The sequence below is a fragment of the Anser cygnoides genome, chromosome 1 (assembly GCF_040182565.1).
Source record: "Anser cygnoides isolate HZ-2024a breed goose chromosome 1, Taihu_goose_T2T_genome, whole genome shotgun sequence".
Taxonomy (NCBI): Eukaryota; Metazoa; Chordata; class Aves; order Anseriformes; family Anatidae; genus Anser; species Anser cygnoides.
Genome location: NC_089873.1, coordinates 82,937,153 through 82,956,011, shown reverse-complemented (window position 1 = coordinate 82,956,011; position 18,859 = coordinate 82,937,153). Strand labels below are relative to the sequence as shown.

The 18,859-nt window shown below is 36.1% G+C and overlaps 1 protein-coding gene across 3 annotated transcripts in view; it reads left to right on the top strand.

The window, feature by feature from the left end:
• ROBO1 (roundabout guidance receptor 1) overlaps positions 1–3,956 on the top strand; it is a 704,094-nt gene extending 700,138 nt beyond the window's left edge. For all 3 annotated transcript variants that reach the window (XM_048080853.2, XM_048080848.2, XM_048080849.2), the window contains 3 exons: positions 85–393; positions 1,652–1,851; positions 2,240–3,956. In XM_048080853.2, the coding sequence (XP_047936810.1) occupies positions 85–393; positions 1,652–1,851; positions 2,240–2,254 (524 nt within the window). In that variant the 3' untranslated portion in view covers positions 2,255–3,956. The remainder of the gene's footprint in view (positions 1–84; positions 394–1,651; positions 1,852–2,239) is intronic.
• Positions 3,957–18,859: the final 14,903 nt, after the last annotated feature.

Here is an 18,859-nt window from a genome sequence, read left to right as displayed (position 1 = left end):
TTCTTCAGCAGAAGTTAAATATTATTTCTAATTTTACTAATGTGTGATGTCACTTTAATTATTATTCTTTTTCTAACTTTGTAGACTTGCCACCCCCTCCTGTGCCACCTCCAGCTATAAAATCACCAACTGCTCAGTCCAAATCACAGCTGGAGGTGCGGCCTGTCATGTTGCCAAAACTGGCTTCTGTAGAACCGAGGACAGACAGATCTGCAGAAAGGAAAGGAGCAAGCTACAAGGGGAGGGACGGGGTGGATGGGAGACAGCATTCAGATGTGCGGACAAATTCAGGAGAGCGGAGAGAATCACAGGAACAGCAAAGTGATGGGAAACTGCGAGGAAATAAAACACCAAAACGAGAAGGCACACCAGCAAAAACTCATCTTCTTCAAGGTTATTTTGCATGTTTTGGATTTAATGAAGTACTGTGTGTTGATCATAGGGAAGAGGCTAATTCTTCCTAGGTCTCACACACTACCAATGTGAATAAAATTAGATCTGCAGAATTGTAAACATTTATCTCTCGATATACAGTACTAATACAGATCACATAAAATGCAACCATATGAAAAACATAATTTTCTACCTTACACTCCATATACATCCATTGTATATTGAAGATAACACCAAAGAAGCCCAAAAAGAAATATTCCTTATGAGTCATAAGGAACAATGTCCTCACCCTGAATTCTGAATCCTAGCATGGATTAAGAATCTAGTTATATCTAACTACAGTCTAATTTAAAAGGGAACTGGGTGAAGTCAGATAGCTGATGTGCAAGGCAAATATTTCTACCAAAGAATTGGCACCTGGCCTGTTTTCATCTAATATCTGTAAAGGAGAAAAGTTCCAGAATTATACCTCATCATGTTTAAAAATAAGAATGCCACAGTAGTGACACATTAGATATAAACAGTAACTGACGTGGCATTATATTTATCAGACCTGATCAATGTAATCTTTTTTTTATGGAAGTTGTTAAGATTACTAGGGAATGGAACATGATTATTGGAATTTGCCAAGTGATCACTAAGACTTTCAGCAGAAATTCATACAAACACCTGGTCCTTTCTTCCAGAAAGTGTGCAGGGTCAGTATTGGTTTGACTGGGTAGTAAATTCATTAAAAGGGTACACTAGTGAGAGATTGTTATTGATTACAGTGAATTACTGTAGAGAAAAGGTATTAGAAGGTTGCATTTGAGGATGGCACTGAGATCCATCCTGCTAATTTTGTTTCAAATCCAGCTTGAGAAATATAGGCTGTAATATTCAGATGCAGTGAAGTCCTTGTTCTAGTGAATGTCATGTATGTATTGTCATTTCTCTTACTCGGTCATGTTGAAAAGATAATGCAAGTTTTTTTTTCTTCTTCATTTTCTTATAGAGCACAGACCAGGTATCATAAATTGAAATGGAGTGGGCATTAATCTTGAATTGGTTTTTCTGTGGTGAATGTTACCATGTGAATATTATAAATTTCCTCAAGAAAGCTTCTATAATGCTATTATGGAAACAGTGTATTTCATATTCCTGTCAGGCATCACTTTAAACCTACTGAGGATCATAAAAAGTAAAATAAATCAACTGTATGCTGAAATCTTAGGATCACAGTATCTCTGAGTTTGTAAACATATATTTTATTATACAGAGGACATCCTGCCATATTCTAGACCAACATTTCCAACATCAAATAATCCTAGAGATCCTAGCTCCTCCAGCTCTATGTCTTCAAGAGGATCAGGAGGTAGACAGAGGGCAGATCAAGCAAATATAGCCCGAAGGAATGTTGCAGAAATGCAAGTACTGGGAGCATATGAACAAGGAGAAGAAGACGACGACGAGATGGAGGTAAATGCAATTGTACTATTGACCATAAATAAAATAAGACTATTTTCTGTTCTTAGATGCCAAGAATGCATTTTACATTATACAGATCCTTCCAATAGTGAAAATAAAACATCTGTGAATGCCTTGACATTGCCTTTCACATTTTTTGAAAGTTTCTAGTTCTAGGTTTTATAAGATACTAATTTTTTTTCTGCTTCATGATATTCATTCAATTTAAATCCTGATTGTAGAAGGGGTGTGCAACACGCAGTCATAATGATGCACATAATTAGGAATAGTAATTATCGTTTAAAGGTAAATCTCTAATAAACATGTGAAAAAAACTTTAAATAATAGAATCTAACCTATAGTCATTGGTTTCTTTTTTCCTTTTTTTTTTTTAATACAGGAAACAGAAAGCTGAAGACAACAATATGTACTGTAACAGGCTTTTAAAATCTAATCAGAAAAAAAAAATTCACTTAAGATGCCTCAAGTCTGATGATGTTTGATGCCAGAAATAATGTTCAGTGCAATCAGTGTGTACAATTTTTCATTTTTCTTCATGCCATCAGAATGCTAGTTTTTATTTTACTCTTTCTTTGTAAACCCTCCTTATTAGGAATGGCTGTTGCCTATTCCCTAATGCTAAGTGCATCACCTCTGCTGCCTAAGAAGGCAGGTAAGCTGCTCTTCATGGTACTTAGGCCAGCTGCTTCTTCGGGATTTGAGCAGAAGCCTGGGATCCCTGGATCTCTCCCCTGAGAGTCAGTGCTTAGTACACTGCTGGTACACCAGTGAGCCAATCAATAGTATTACAAGTAATACAGCATTGGTTAAAAAGTTCCACAAAGATACCATCATGCAGAGCATTCTTTTATTCTAGGGATTTTACTGTAGTCTGCAGTTAGCGCAAATGGCATCCTGCAATTTCAATAAAGATTATGTATCTTGTTTTTTGCCAGTCTACTGCTAACTTTTTGCAGCAGATACAGTTTTACAAATACAAGTGAAATCAATTTGGGATGAGGTGGCTCTTATTGTAAATACGTACTCATTTTAAAGCCCCTGTGGTACTTTAATTTGTCTTTCCATTTTCATTATTAAGTACATTCTTATTAAAAATGTCCATTGAAATGGGCAGGAGGTAAGCCAATGTGAATGCTGTTTGTCTAATTATGGCATGAGCAAGTTTATCTGAAACTTTTTCTAATTCTCAGCCTCAACAATACTTATGAAAATAAGCAAGAAAATCAGTGGACATTTTTAATAAAGATTGGATAATGTCATTAACTGTTACTGGCCCAAATCTCAGACCTCTACTTGTGTCAATTCATCTTAAAGAAGAAGTGCCACTTAAACAAGTTCTGTTTGATCTTGGCGATTATGTTTTTTTTTTTGTTCGGTTGTTTGTTTGTTTGTTTGTAATGCACTGCTTATCTTTTTTTTTTTTTGGTTTTAAAAGCACAATCACTAAACTTTGTTTGTAAACCATTGTAACTATTAACCTTTTTTTTTTGTCTTATTGAAAATGTTAAGCAATTGTTTGGGATATTTTTCATCTTTTTGTTAATGCTCTATGTTTGTATTGGGAATATTTGAATGACGACAGACGGTAAAGTAACAAACCTAAATGTGGGCCATAATCAGAACACTTCTCACTTTTCCTGGACTTACAGAAAAATTCTCAATTTTGTTGTGGCCTCTCAACATTGGATTATCATTAAAGCTGAAATAGAGGCATTAGTTGCATTGAATTTGCCAAATGATGTCCTCTGTCTGTAGATTTTATGATCTTTTTTGTAATTATAAAATTTCTTTGTCATTGGTGCTAATGGAAAAATGTGTGTTTGTTTATTGACAGCTATCAGGACTAGCCCCAATGGAAAAAAAAAAAAAGTGTTTTGGTGTTTACCAAGGACTGAAATTTTTCATTTAGCTAATTTTTAAAGAAAGGTTACATAGAAAGGATGTGCAGTACTAAAGGAACAATCCACGTGATTAATGTTTTCATTATGTTCATGTAAGAAACCTCATATTTTAGCCATAATTTTGCATACTGAGGATCCAATAATCAGAAAAGTAATTTTTGTCACATTATTTATTAAAAATGTTCTCAAATACAATATCTTTCTTGCGTAGTTTCTTGTGTTCCCTGAAACTTAATTTTAAGGCCACTTCTGACCTTTTTTTCTATTAACATGAATCAGAATCTATTCCACTGAAATCATTGAGAAGTAGTAGCATAAGCAAAATGAGAGAGCTGGATACAGCGTAAGATTTTGCATAATTATGATTGATTACCTTCAAAATCTGATTCCTGGGTGCTTTATGAACTGTGATAACTAAAACATCTCTTAGCCTGCCAATTTCCAGGAGCTGATGAAGAAAATCTGTACCAACAAAAGCATTCACCTCAGGGGTGAGATACATTTGTTACAAATGAAATAAGATCCAAGTATGTAAAGAGAACAAATATTATGAATCATATGTTTGTTGGGGTCAGTACAAATACAAATTTTCTTGAGCGCCTGCTGTCCTCCTCTGCTGTGGCCATTTGCTCCTTCTCTTTTTGACTGCCATATTTCTTCTTTCGCAAGAGCTTAAAACAGTCTGGAGCCAGATCTACAGATGCTACTGGGTACTACAGCACCAAGTATCTTGCCACAGAAGGTTGCTAGAGCCTTAACAGTTTAATCTGGCCTAAGTTTAAATATCATTTCTTTGCTAATTGTTGCTTCAATGCAGGTATTAAGGTAGTAGAATAAGTTAAATATTACCTTTCAGTTTTGCTTAAGGGTTGTGTATTTTTGGAGGTGTCTTCAGTTTTCATGCCTGAGTTCAGATCACCATGCATTACAACTACCAGTGTAATCCAGACAAGAGCCTGTAGACAGACAGGAGACAGCCAACTGGCCTGCACCTTTCCTATAAAGGAGGCAGGAGAGGTTGATTTGATGACCACAGGCCGCTTCAGCAGCTGATTGTCTCTCCTACACTGGGAACAGCCTGATGGTGTGGGCTCAAGCCATTGACATAGTAAGGTGTAGGGACCAATGTAACAGTTAAGGAAGGTCTAAAGATGTCAGCGACTTGGCACAAAAGCCGCTTCCTAGGGCACAGCGGTGCATCACAAAACTGGGACCTAGTTGCAGCTGTAGTGTGTGAACGTATACCTCTAAGGTATATCTTTTCAGAAACAGTGCTGTTGCATGCCTGACTAACTGGAAATCCCTTTGTTCTTTACTGACATGGTGAAATGCTGGAAACCACACATCAGATCCTTAGCCAATGTCAATCAGTCTGTGTACCTTCACTGGAAGTCGGGCTCCAGGTAAAGTTCTGATCTCAAATAATGGTTAGTGGGAAATCTTACCCAATTATTTATTTTTTCAGAGAGAGTTAGTATAAATCAGTTTTATGGTGTTCCATAAGAAATTATTTGGATTGTTTGGTGTTTTCACTCAGCTGGTGTTAGCCGTATCTTGAGACAGAGTGTCATAGATTTGTCACAAAGTTGTGTTACCTACGTTGGGTCCTAAGTACGATATGGTCTTACCCTAAACGTTGTAATGAAGATAAAATATGCAACCGCTTGGTCTTAAAATTGTAGCTCTTGTTAGTATACTCTTGACTGGGTCTTCAGTGTTCAGGTGTAGTAAAACTATGTCATCTTCACTTTGCTATTTTACGTAAAAAATTATTCAGTGATTGGCAATCCAACAGAACAGAAGAAAGTAGTTTTCAGAGTTTTGAATTATGCTCTGTCTCCAGACTAATGCCTAGAGAAAGCAAATAGAAAAGTCCATAGTATTTGTGCTGAATTAATATAATGGATGTAGAAGTGTGATTTCTCTTATAGTGTGTTCTGTGAAATCCTATAAGTAATATAAAATTTGATTTTACTCAAAATTCTATTTCTGCTAAGATACTCTGAAAGATGTCTAAAAATCAGAATTATCAGAATTATAAAATTTTAGAAAGTGCCTTGCACATTCTTTGCCATTACATTTCAGTTTGTTTTCCAAATAGTACTTATTTTTAAGTATAAATGACAAAGGTTTTTTTTTGTTTTTGTTTTTATTTATTATTATACTAGGGTAATGCAAATATACAATGTTGGAATCTGTATTTGCAAAAATTGCATAGGAGTAGGTTAGTTGTAACTGAACATGAAACCTAAACAATGTAATTCACTTGAAAATACATTTGAACTGTCTACCACCTTACTTCCTAAGTTCCAGAAGCAATAATTTGTTAAAATACCAACTTAGTTAATTTATTGCTTAAGTTAATGTAGACGTATTACACAAAATGTTACATTTGCCATCTTCTACTTTAGTATTCTATATTCAATTAACTTTCTTGAATAAACAAAGAAAGGTCTTCAATGGGGAAAATGTACGATCTGCCTAAAATAACATCTGTTCTGCAATGTTTTTCTCAAAATCCCATCTCCACCTCTGTATGCACAGCTCCTAACAGATTGTCTTACTGTCAGCAACAGAGCCACCTATTAAAAATTAAAATTGCTATATTGCTTAAGTGAAACTTTCAAATTAATCAAAATAGATTGTTATAAGTGGATAAAGTGTTTTTATACATTACTTTTGCTTATATTAAAGAGTTAGAGTTGGAAATTCTCTGCAAATGAAAATCCTACTGCTTACGTATAAGAGAAGCATAATTTGTTTAATATGTGCACATGAAGATACTGCTATCTGCAAATGCAGATTTACGTGTGTATACAGTTTCGTATTTTCTGAGGCTAAGGTCAGGAACTAAGAGGGTTCCAAACATTGAAACGGCAAACATGTTTATAGATGTTTGAAGTTTACAGATAAAACCTACAAGAGTAACTCTGGTGTTGCCATGGATGTCATCCTTGCTGAACAAATCCTTCAATGTCATTTTGTAATGAACTGACTGAAAATTTCAGAAAATGCAGGTTTAATTTTCCTTTCTTTTTTTTTTTCTTGTATCTGATGTTTTTTCCATTACCTGTAAGTATATTCCTCACAAAAGCCAGTGCACTATTAGCTGTCTGTGACAGTAAAACATTTGAAGATTAGGAACACCATTTCTTAAGCTATATGTTTCTAACCTTCTTAATACGCTAAATCATGGATCTCAGAAACAAAGATTTGATACACCGTACCAGTAAGGATGCCTTTACATTTTATGTCCATACTGAAAGTGGGAAAAATACTCCATTCTATTCAGAAAGAGGAAAAAGAATTGGTGAAACTGGAATCCAGTCTCTGTGAAAACCATAAAGCGGGAAGGCAGACTGGAGAGGGAGAATCAAGGGACAAAGAGAAGGGTACTCAGGGAGCTGAGGAATCCAAGCATACTTGAAGTTAATGACAAAAATCCTGTTGAATCGGAGCGACTTGGAAGTGAATTGCCTCCTTATACGCTGGTAAACAATAGGCATCGCAGTGCAATGAACACTGGAAAAAGAGTGAAATCCTTGCTGCATGCTTGTTGTTTTTTTTGTCTCCTTGCTAAATATACACTAAATGGGCTCATTTTCAGCTGCCAGAGGGAGGAAAGTGGAGTTTTAATTCACCGCGGCATTCAGCATTTTGTCACATGAGATGATGAAGATGGGACCTACTCGTTTCTAGGGTCTGTATCTGGCATAAAGTGGAGCCAATTGCTTTTCAGATTTATTTTTTTTTTTTAAGCATGACAATCAAAGCCATGATGATAAAAAATGTGTTTATTGAGTGTTTTTTTTCAGGCTTAAGATATTATTAGCAAGAGCAAGATCAAGAAATACAGAATAAAACTACTTAGTATTGACTTTTATTCTGTGGCTTCCCACCAGTATTAAAGCACAGGTGTGGTTCAAAGTCAGCAGCAAGAGATAACAGCAAAGAAGCCCTTACAGGCTCTGATGAATAGAAGGACAAAAGCAAAACAAAAAAATCTTTCAACAAATTGTAACTAACAGGGTATTCCTAAAGCAATTGTATAGCATGAAAATAATGGCCAAGATCCTTTATATCTGATATGTTAATTGTCACGGAATTGAAGATTTCATTATATTCCTGAACCAGATGTTTGCAAAAGAAATTAGTCTACTGAGCTGAGTACAGAGCAAAGCAGAGATTCTCATACCTACTAAATGCCTGAAAAATGTGGAGCTCAGAACTAGGTCATGTCACAGTCATCTCAAAAGCAAGCCAGGCCTGTAGCCCACTGATCATTCACCTTCCTAATACAAATGAAAATTAAAACAAAGTATTATTTTCCGTAGCTCTTATTGACAGATATTAAAAAGGTGGCAGTATTTTATGGTCTAGACAACTTAAAATTCAAAAGCCATCATGAGGCTGAAGTCTTTAACCATCTCTTGGGTATTGGTCAGAACCTGAAAGAATTGTACAGATAATGCAACAATGAAAGGTGATAATGGAGTCCAGTCATGTAGGAAACAATCAATATAAGCAGACACAAACAATATGAATGCCAAATGGCTCCATATATGTGTAATGTCTCTTCTGTTCCTTGAACTAACTTCTAGCATGGAATCCATCTGAGATAGACATAAATATTATTACATCTCAGCTTGTGTAAGTTGAATGCCTCAGGACTTCTATCAGAACTATCACAAGTGTTATGTGTACCATATCTAAAAAAAAAAAAAAAAATATGGGGGCGGGCGAGGGTGGGCACACATAAATTTGCCCACCAGCCTAAGATTTTCTTCCCTTCTGTGTTTGCATTATGACATTCTTTTCACTTGCATCTTACCCTTTTTCCTACAAAAAGAAAAAGAACATACAGGATGAAGATTGACTGTCTAGGTTGCCAAAACTCTTTCTGTTTGGTGAGAATCTCCATGCCTTGCTCGATGAATATTTTGCAAATGTTTCTCTTCAGACAGAATTTTTAATTTGTCCATTAAAGCCATGCACTGTATTATAATAGCAAAACTAAAGCTTCATTGGGAACCTAATCCTTGAGATCTCGCTTTGGCTGGTTATAGTAGAGGAAGGCAGTAAATCCTGAACCCATGCTACTAGTGCTCTATCCTGCTTATGTGTTTAGGCAGGGAAGTAACATGATGCTGGATGTAAGGTGGGGTGGCTGAAGAAGTTGTTGGTTGCAGAATATTAGTCTTAGACCACAAAAGAAATCAGGGTGTCAAACCACCAAACATTTGGTCCACCAGGTCCTCTGATCTGTGATGAGCTGTGACTGAGTGCACAACTGCTTGGAAAGGAGTTGGTCAGAAATGCTGCATGTCCTGGAACAAAAGTGCAAAGTTGAAAAGGTGGGGGAGGGAGTGTTGAAAATGTGGTTTAAATTTTCTTTTTTTCCCTGAAAGAACAAGTAAACACTGTTGTGTTCCTACTTTACTGCATATGAAAGTGTTAGGAAAACAAATTAAAGGTAATATTTCTTGTGGAAATTGTAATTTTTGAATATCGCGATAATCATCATAAAACTTTCAAATGAGAAATTTCAATGACATCCATTTTTACTTGACTGAGAACTTAATAACACTGTGCAACAAGATACAAACCAGGATGATTGAGTCTCATTTTAACCTGTAGCAAAACAGCTGTGAAAGAATCTTCTCACTAAAATAATAAACCAGAGCGTAACTGTATTTCCTGCAGTAGAAAGGTGCTACAGACACTTAACTTTTGCAGCAGATATGCCTCAGAGCAGTCCGAAACCCTGTGACAATTAGAATTAAGATACAGTGGGATTAATTTAATGTCTGTCAAGCACTCTGAATTTGAACGTTTCTGTATAAGCCATAAGTAGTTGAACACTTCTGTCAGCTTTGCTTTATGTTCATAGTCAAGATGGTTTCTCAATAGCTTTTGCAGAGCTTTTATTTAGTTAGTTAACCAGATCACTGATGTGTAATAAATCTATACTACAAGAAAAGGAAAAAAAAAATAGATTTTATGTGGTCTCATTTTTTTGATGTTCTTCGCCTACTGCTTGTAGGCTTGCTTTCTTGGATGCATGCACACTGTCACTACATTTTGACAACATGCCCACAGTATGGAAATGCAGATTCCAAATGCCAGGAAACCACATATATACCGATTCCAATTCCCTTATGCTTCTCATTGAGGGCAAACTGTGGACGATGTTAGTCTAGGTAAGAATGGGAATATTTTATTACTATCAGTGATATATTGACAAAGTTCATAGCAAAGTAAATGATTTAATAAATTCATCAAGTTTTAAAGAAATTAATTCAAATATTGCCATTGATTTATAGAAAGGATCAAAGGAAAACTGACATGGTGGAAACAAAGATATATTTTCCTTTATTTAAAAGGAAGGTCTGAAGGGTTATTTTGAGTTCAGTTACAGGATAAATAAAACAGAAAATAATGCCTGGGTCATCTGAGAATCCAGGACTTTGAGGCCAAAAAAAATATCTGCAGCAGTAGCAACAAAACTAGCAATGAAGTGTTGACTACCGTCAGTCCCCCACGCATTGGCGTGAAGCAGAGCTATGTTCACATGCCCAGCTTTAGGCGTCTGTGCTGCTTGGTTACCTGGCTTGGCACAGTGGCAAGCTGGGGCACCAGAGCTTGGCCCTTCTCAGCTACCCTTGGGAAAAGCCTCTCTTTTCGCACTAGCTGTAGAGAAAGTCCAGTGGTCTTAGCTTGGCCCCTGCACTTCAGAGCAGTGTGCACAGCTCCCCTACTTGTGTACTGCAGTGCAGTGCATGGCCAAGTGAAGAGTGTCAAAGGTATAGCTGGTTTCCTCTGGTAGGTAGTGTAGATCTCTTTGTGTTGTATTCACTTAAGAATTTTTGCTATATTATATGAAATCAATCTTTGATATATAAGCAATCTACCTGTTCTTTCAGGAATTATGACTGTAGAAATAACTTTGAAAAGGGTTTATGTGCCCTGTTTATATTGATAAAGAGAGTAATGCTTAAGAGAAGATGGCTTTGCAACAAAAACATCACACTGGGACCCAGCAGATCTGTGTAGGATTCCTTGGATGATGTTACAATGTTTGCTTGACACTAGCTTTGAATGCTACTTCTAGCCTGTCTCCATTCATCTTGCCAGTTCAGGTTGTTGGCACCTCTGGACAAGGGCTGTCTTTTGCTGTGTATATATGTGCATAGTGCTACATTAGGGGTGAATCTAGTTTTGCTGCTACAATGTAAATAATACAATATAATTAGCGTTAAAATGTAAAGCCTAATGATATTCTGAGACTATCAGTGGAGCCCCGGAGGATAAATTTTGGGACAATTTTATTTAATATTTTCATTAAAGTACTTGGCACAGAGGCAGGAGTCCAATAATGAAATGCACTGATCGCAAAACTTGTGAGCTATTGTCAGTATGCAGGAGGAGTGGGTCACCTTGAGGGCTGGAGCAAAAGAAATAGGATGAAATTAAGTAGTTCGGTGTGCAAGGTCATGCATTTAGGAATTAATAAGAATGCCTATTATATGCTGGAAATTCATCAGCTGAAAACAACTGTGAGGAAGAAAAAGGCCTGAATGTATTTGCTGACCCCAGGAAGTTTCATAAGCTCCCAGTGAGATGTTGTCAGTAAAAACAAAGCCAAACAAATGCAGACCTGAGTAATCTCATCAAAGATATTTCCAGTAGAAAGAGAAATATTGATGTCATTGTCTCAGCACTTGTGAAAACATAAATGGAACACTGTGTCTAATTCTAGTTGTTTGTGGAGCTGATGCTGTGATGAAATTTTTAAAAAGTTAGAAACATCTACTCTCTCTAATCAGATATGCTCCTTGTAAAGTGGAGGACTTTGATAAAGATTTGCATTCATGTCATAATGCAACTTTTTAATAGGAACTATTATAGACGTGTGGAAATAAAGCTTGTTTGTTGTGTTTATACGTGACAAATCATTTTTATTTGGTCTTGGTGTAATTGGCATAAAATTCCAGTGAAATCCCACTCCTTTTGACAGCTGGACTCATCAAGAAACTCGTGAAAGCACAAGATGCATCTTTTCCGCTGACAGTGGCTTCTGAAACAGGCTGGAATGATTGAGTATTTCATTCACTTTCAGAGCAAGGTGTTGAGGTTAATACTTAAGTCAGGCTTTTCCATCCAAACCTCAATCTAAAGATAGAAAAAGAAAACTGAACAGTTATCTTAGTGGTTTTGGAGAAATGGCAAGTGAAGCAGAGTACCAATAGTTTTAGATAACCTACTGTGGTGAACTTGGTTTCAGTATTCAGACGATTAAATGGATAGAGAGAAAATAATGAACTTCATTCCTATAATAACTTATCTTCTGGAGATGGATCCAAAGTTGAGTGTTTCACATTCACTTGTATCTGAACTAGAGGCGTCTTAATCTGTTGGGAAAGATAACAGCTAAAACCATCTGAATGTCTAAGATAACTCAGAGAAAAAGTAATTGGAAGTGAGCATATGTGGAGAAAGGAAAAGATGACGCCTCCAAAAATAAAGCTGAAAAAAACACATGGTGACATGGTCCAAAAGACAAAAAGAGGACACCTCTGTAAGATTACTGAAGTTACCAGGAAGCTAGGGACAATAAAATACCCTGTAACCAGAAGGTAAATTATATGAGGTGCAATGGAGTGAGAGTGCCTTAGGAGTGGTATCAGCATGGGATCAGGGAAGAGATTTGAGTTACCAGAGGATCACAGTAACTGGGGTGCTCTTGAGGGCACATAGGTTGATGCTGTGCACCAAGAAAGTCTCTGTTGAGCCTGGTGATAATTCTCTGATGCCGCATTAATAGTGAGCAGGTCTCTCCCTCTGTCACCGGCATGAACTCAGGCCATACACGAACCTGAGAGCAGAAAACAGGTTCCCTCACGTGTTAGTTTAATGCAGTTTATCAAGGCAATTCAGCTCCTCTTGCAATGTTTTTAGTCCGGTACTTTACTGCATTCAAGTATTTTCTGCCTCTTCGCATGATAGTTGTGCAGTTTTTTAACATCTCAGTGTAATTAGATAACTTCCTACACAAATATTTCATTGTAACAATGCTGCTACCTGCATAGTTGAATCCTACACAGAAAGGAGATTTACAACAGTATATAACACTTTTATTGATGTTAAAGTATCTTACAGTGACATGATACTTAAATGCTAGTACAACTGTAATGACTGTAGAGTTTATAGAGCAGTAAATCATCCACTTTATACTGAATATCCATGCTGAGGCAAAAAGTAAGTGTAGTTTACATTTAAGTGTTTTGAAATTTGTATCCACAATCAAAGTATCTTTATATACTTTCTTGACTGTCATGATCTTTCCTATTGCTTTTGCCAGTGATGTTATACACCAGACGATGAAAGCTGTATAGTGATTTTTAAGATAGAGTCTACCTATGAATAAGTTCAGACACTCCTCCCAGTAAACATTACTCCTTTGCACCTGCCTCCTGAAATTGCCTTTCATATCCAGCTTGGATCATTGAAAGAGAATTACACCCCAAAGGCTCTGGAGCAGATCTTTGGAAAAAGCACTTCTCCTAGCAAGTCTTGAAGTAATCGCCTCTCAGCACCCTGAGCACATTGCCTGGTTTGGCAGTCTGGCCTTCAGCTCTAACCTCTAGGTTTTTACTATCATTATTGTCATAGCTGCTCCTCTGTCATTAAGAGGCTTTCCAGTTTCACTTTATTCAGCTGGGAGCTTTAAACCCTCTGGCCCATAATTTCCTTTTCTTTTTTTGGCATTTTTTTTTCTCAGTCCTTTCATGAAACTTGTCTGCTGAGTGACATGCCCTCTGTAAAACATAAACCATAATTACTCTAGGATTGCTCATACTTGACATAAATACTGTACTTGCAAGTATGTAGCTTATAGCAACACATGTCACATGTAATTAAATTGCAAAGCTACATCTTATGGTGTCCTTCAGGAGAAAGAAAGAAGTGAGTGGGAGGGCAAACTTGTCTAAAAGAATTTTTCATCCAGCTGCAGTGTTTAGGCAACAACCTTGCATAAACTGGGCATACAGAAGCAGGGAAGACATATACTTTTCTCTTTTTTAACAGGATGACCGGATCAGATAAAGGTGTCTGCACTGCTGATGCATAAACTTAGGTTAGATTACTTCTAACTCTGTCATCTTTACTTAAAAAACGATTACAGTGTTAAGACACAAACTCTATCAACAAGATAACCTTTCACATTACACTGCAAAACAGTGAGCATCTCAAGTAGTTCCATTAAACACCTGATTTTTTATATATATATATATTTTTTTTTTTTTTGAGGGGGGACTTCTCATATTACTATCATTCTTAGAATAATGGGAATTACTATTCTGAAAAAAAAAAAAAAAAGACAGCAGAAGCTTTAGTTTACTCAAGGGTGAAGTTTTTTTGGATCTATGTTATTTTTAAGGTGATTTGCTCTGAAAATGACAAAATGGGTCATTTTGAATTTTTCATTTTTATCAATTCTGTTTTGTCACTACATGTTAACATAGCAAAATTGAAATATTGATTTGAAAGGCTTCAACATTCTCTTCAGTATCAGCATTATTTTTTTTAATCCCATTTGTGGAAATATTTTGAAACACTAACCTTTGGTTCTGATAGGGGATAAAAACCGACTCAAAAATAATTCTGTTTTCTGTCTAGCTATGGATATATTTAGACACTGCAACTTAAAAATGTTGGCTTAGGAAAGTCTACAGTTTCAACCGAACCCTTCTGGCTTTATACTAATGCAAATATGATGAAAATCTTGATCTTGGTTGGAGGCCTTGCAGCAGAGTTTTGATTCAAAATCCAGGTCTGCTTTGTATCCAGACTCTAATGATGGGAAGGCTACTCAGTTGAGTATCACCATCTTTCAGGCTACTCTTCAAAAAACTGAACTGAACCATAATCTAGAGTAATGCACAAAGTACAACAGAGAGACGGTTTTAACAGCAAATCTGTATAAGTTTGATAGCTATATTTCTGATGAAAACTACGACAGATAGCTCTTGCGGTCTATTTAGCTAGACATCAAATTTTAATGTAATTTAATTTCTAGAATTTCCTAGAATTTCTTAGGTAAGTTTTTGTTAACAGTTAATATGTACTTGGCAATTAGAAGATATACTTCTATCAATAATACACAGTGCTTTGTGATGTAGACCATAGTTATTTAAATTTCTTTTTAATGCTTAGAGTGTATTATCATTAGGAGCTGGAAAATGACATGCTAATGTTATGAAATTTGAATCTCATTCGTAGGTAATTTGACCAAGTTCTTACTGCCTTATCAAGCGAATTGTGTGGGAGTAGTTTGGGAACAGGTCATCAAAGGTATGCATAAAATAAAGCAGACTACTTACTCCTAGGGTAGTGTAAACACTATGGTATTTTAAGCACAAATGTATCCTTATTCTTCACTGAATATGACCAAGCCATTCATAGTATTTCACACTTCCATTCTAAAAGTCATTGCCTAAAATTCTATAAATCCTATAAATACATACAAATCTGGTATTTCTATAAATGTTACCCATATCAGTTTTGCCCTTGCTATTTTTTAAGCAATCCCAACAGGAGTTATAACTCAGGCTTTTCAAGTGTTTTCTGCTTGGTGCTGTTTTCCTGTCTGAATCCTGTAATTCACATCTCAATGATTCCTTATCATAACTGACAGTTGAAGGATTAGTGGGTGCTTTTTTCCTATAGTTTTAACATAGCTAATTTAAAGAGGCATTTGACACAGAGTATGGAAAGAACTATTCCATTGTTCAGCAGAACACATTTTCATTACAGCTAAATCTGGCTATGTTAGTTGACCTTTACTTGAATGTAAAAATTAATGCTTCGTCTAAACCAAAATATTTCCCTGTAAATTTCCTTGCAAAGTAGAGATCTTTGATGAGTAGTCACAGCACGTTTACACAAACTGGGTTTGAACATTGTGAAAATAGAAAAGCAAAATATTTGTTAATATATTTGAATGGTACATGGACATTTCATTTTAATTCTTGTTGGCTGCAGTGCATGAAATCTCTAAAAAATAGAAAATCAATAGTATGTACAAAGTTACCGGCATTCACTAAGCACTTTAGCAGTTTGTTTATTTTTTTAATGTCTCCTGTCATGAACATATCTACAAAACACATTGACATAACATCTGTATCTAGACATTGCACTAGCAAAAAAGTGCTGACTTTAAAAACCAAACCAACCAAACAAACAAACAAAAAACTTCTCTGAATCTTTCCTGATAGTTTCAATAACAGTGAGTGTTCAGCACTAAATGTATTTTCTTTGCTACCTAGATACTTATTATTTCTGTACTTCACAAATATTCTGCTTTTCATTTTTTTCATTATTTTGACTTTTTTTTTTCTGGGTTATTTTATTATTGATATAGTTATTACTTATCACTGTGATTTTCTATTATTTTTGTATCATTTAAACGGTACAGAGCATTATAAGTTTCTAGAGTGCGGTAAATAATTGCTTTGGTGTTTTCTGCTCTAGGTAGAAACCTCACATTTTTTCTCTCTTCTATTCTACCCCATTATCATTGTATCATTGGTTCAGTAACTGGATACCAGTAGCCTAGTTACATACATCTTACCTCAATAGTTTCCTATATTCAGGACATGAAAACTAATGGAAAATATGGGATGATGTTTACTGGTAGAGTAACTCTGACAGAGCAGATCTCATTCTAGATCCAGGTAACATGCAGAAGACCTCCTTTTCTCCCCTCAAGCCTTCCTGATAGTGCCTCAAATGACAACTACAGCAAGGATCTACAAAGATGATTTCTGCTCAACAGGAACAAGTCACAGAGCTGGCAATAGGAGACTCTAGGTATACTCTCTAGTTCCCAATTCCAGTCACAGCAGGACAAACACTCAGCCTGTACAAACCAAATAATATTGATATCTGTACTAAAATAACCTTTTTAGTAGGATATATTACTAAATGACAAGTAATCTCTTGCTGCTAAGCTTACTTAGAGTCACTCAGAATTATACTTTGTGATGGATAAATATTGCATATTCATCTCAAGTTATACAAGTAGAGCAAGCTTGTAGCTTTTCTACCGTTCTTTGATCCATGATTTTTTGGTCTTGCCTAGGTCGATCTTTGTCTAGAAATCTCTTGGGGTCATGGACTCTGCTGATGAAACATCTGAATGCTTAAGTATGTCACCTTGAGGCTCAAGTTACTGAAGCTAATAGCATTAGTTTAGGAAAAATATTCCTCTCTGAAATTATTCTGAACAATTATACTTGTTATCCTGTAGACTTTCTCATTTGTAAGAGTCACATAGCATAGATACCAAAGTAGACAGTCCTCTACTTAGTTTCAGCAGAACTTAAGCTTCTGCGGATTACTGTTGATCACTGGTGGTGGTGATTAGTGCTATATCTTGACGTTTTGGTACTTTTTTTTTTTTTTAAATTAAGGAACAAAATTGTGTCATTTTTAATGAATACTCGAAGAATGACTATGTTGTTTTTGCTTTCTAGGACTATGACTTTCCTGTGTTAACACAGACAAATTCCTATAGTCTGTTCAGTCTTATGAAGCTAAAATAGGATCTAATAACTGTAATAGTCTGTTTAAAAAGAAATGGATTTGGATGTTTAAAAATATAGGCTTATGTATAGCTGTTCTGTGAAAGTGTGATGCTCTCAATAAATCACAAAAAATAACACAAAGTATAATCTAACAGTAGACTAAATCTTTTCAAGTCTGTGGAATTTGAACCAATTTCATCCGTGGTAGTACTCAATAGGAGATTCTAGGTGGAAATGTTGGTGGGCATTTAGCTACATAAAATTAAAAAAAAAAAAAGAAAAAAAAAGAGGACATTATTATTTACTTATTTTTAATGAACATTCCTTTTACTGCTCTGTTAAATAATTATAAAATGGGTATGAGCTACTTTGTAATCTGAGTGTCTAAAAGCTTTGTAAACCATGAGTAATGAAAACCGTTCATGACGCTGAACTGGCTTGCAAAGAATAGGGCTGATTACAGTTACAATGCAGAACATCATTGCATAGTTAACTATGTCAATGTTTTTAACTAACATTTTCTAATAATAATAGGGTGCAGTAGTACAGGACTTGTGTGTTGTTAACCTACACCTAGTTGTGTTGATGATACATGGCTTCTATTCTGAACTTAATCAGGTAGGCAAGAATTGATACAACAGAGCTCACATCCCATTGCTTAATTATTGTGTCAGAAATATAGGGGTAGCTGTATGGGGGCATTTAGCTGTGTGGGGTCCCATTGATGTCACTGGGCATCATATGGCTGAATCTCCTTTAGAGCATGTCCAATATTTACCCTATAGTGAGCAATGAAGTCTGATGATATGGTTGTACAGACTTCTCTTTACTCACTCTTCTTTCTGCATGTTACTCATGAAGTAATCTTTTTGTGCACCCTGCAGAGATTTCTTCTCTGGTGAAAGGGAGTAATGTGAATGTTGACTGAGCTAAAGAAAAGAATAAGGAAGAAAGGGGGAGAGAGGAAAAAAAGAGAAAATGAGAGAAGGAGAAGGGGGAAAGACAGCAAAAGAGTAATGCTGAGAAGAAAAGAAAGCAAGAAACATTTCTATCCCTAAAGTTTGAACATACAACTGCAGTGTAAGTGAGGAGGCCAAGTCTGTTCAGTTTGCAGAAGCACTGTTACTGCAGGATTCTTCATTTAGGATGCGGTTACAGAAAAGCTCCCAAGTGGACAACCCACATTAGGCTTTGCTGTCCTACAGCTCTGCTGTCCCATCCCCCCTGTCCTGCTGCAAAAAAAGTGTGAAGTTAAACCAATACTGTGGCAGCAAACTGTAGGGGCAGGCTGGGATGCTGCCTCCTCATCTCCTGAGCTAAGAGAAATGCCACGCTTGCTACTTCAAACGAAAAGCAAGGATTTTTCTGCCGCTTTTGTTGTAGGGCAGAGTTTTCTTTAGCTGCTTCTCTGCAGATGAGAGAAGGGTGGGCTGTCAGGAAGGAACCTTCCTGTGCTGCAGGCTGTGCCTGTGTTACAGGGCAGTTCACAAGGAGAAAGTAATGCAGGAT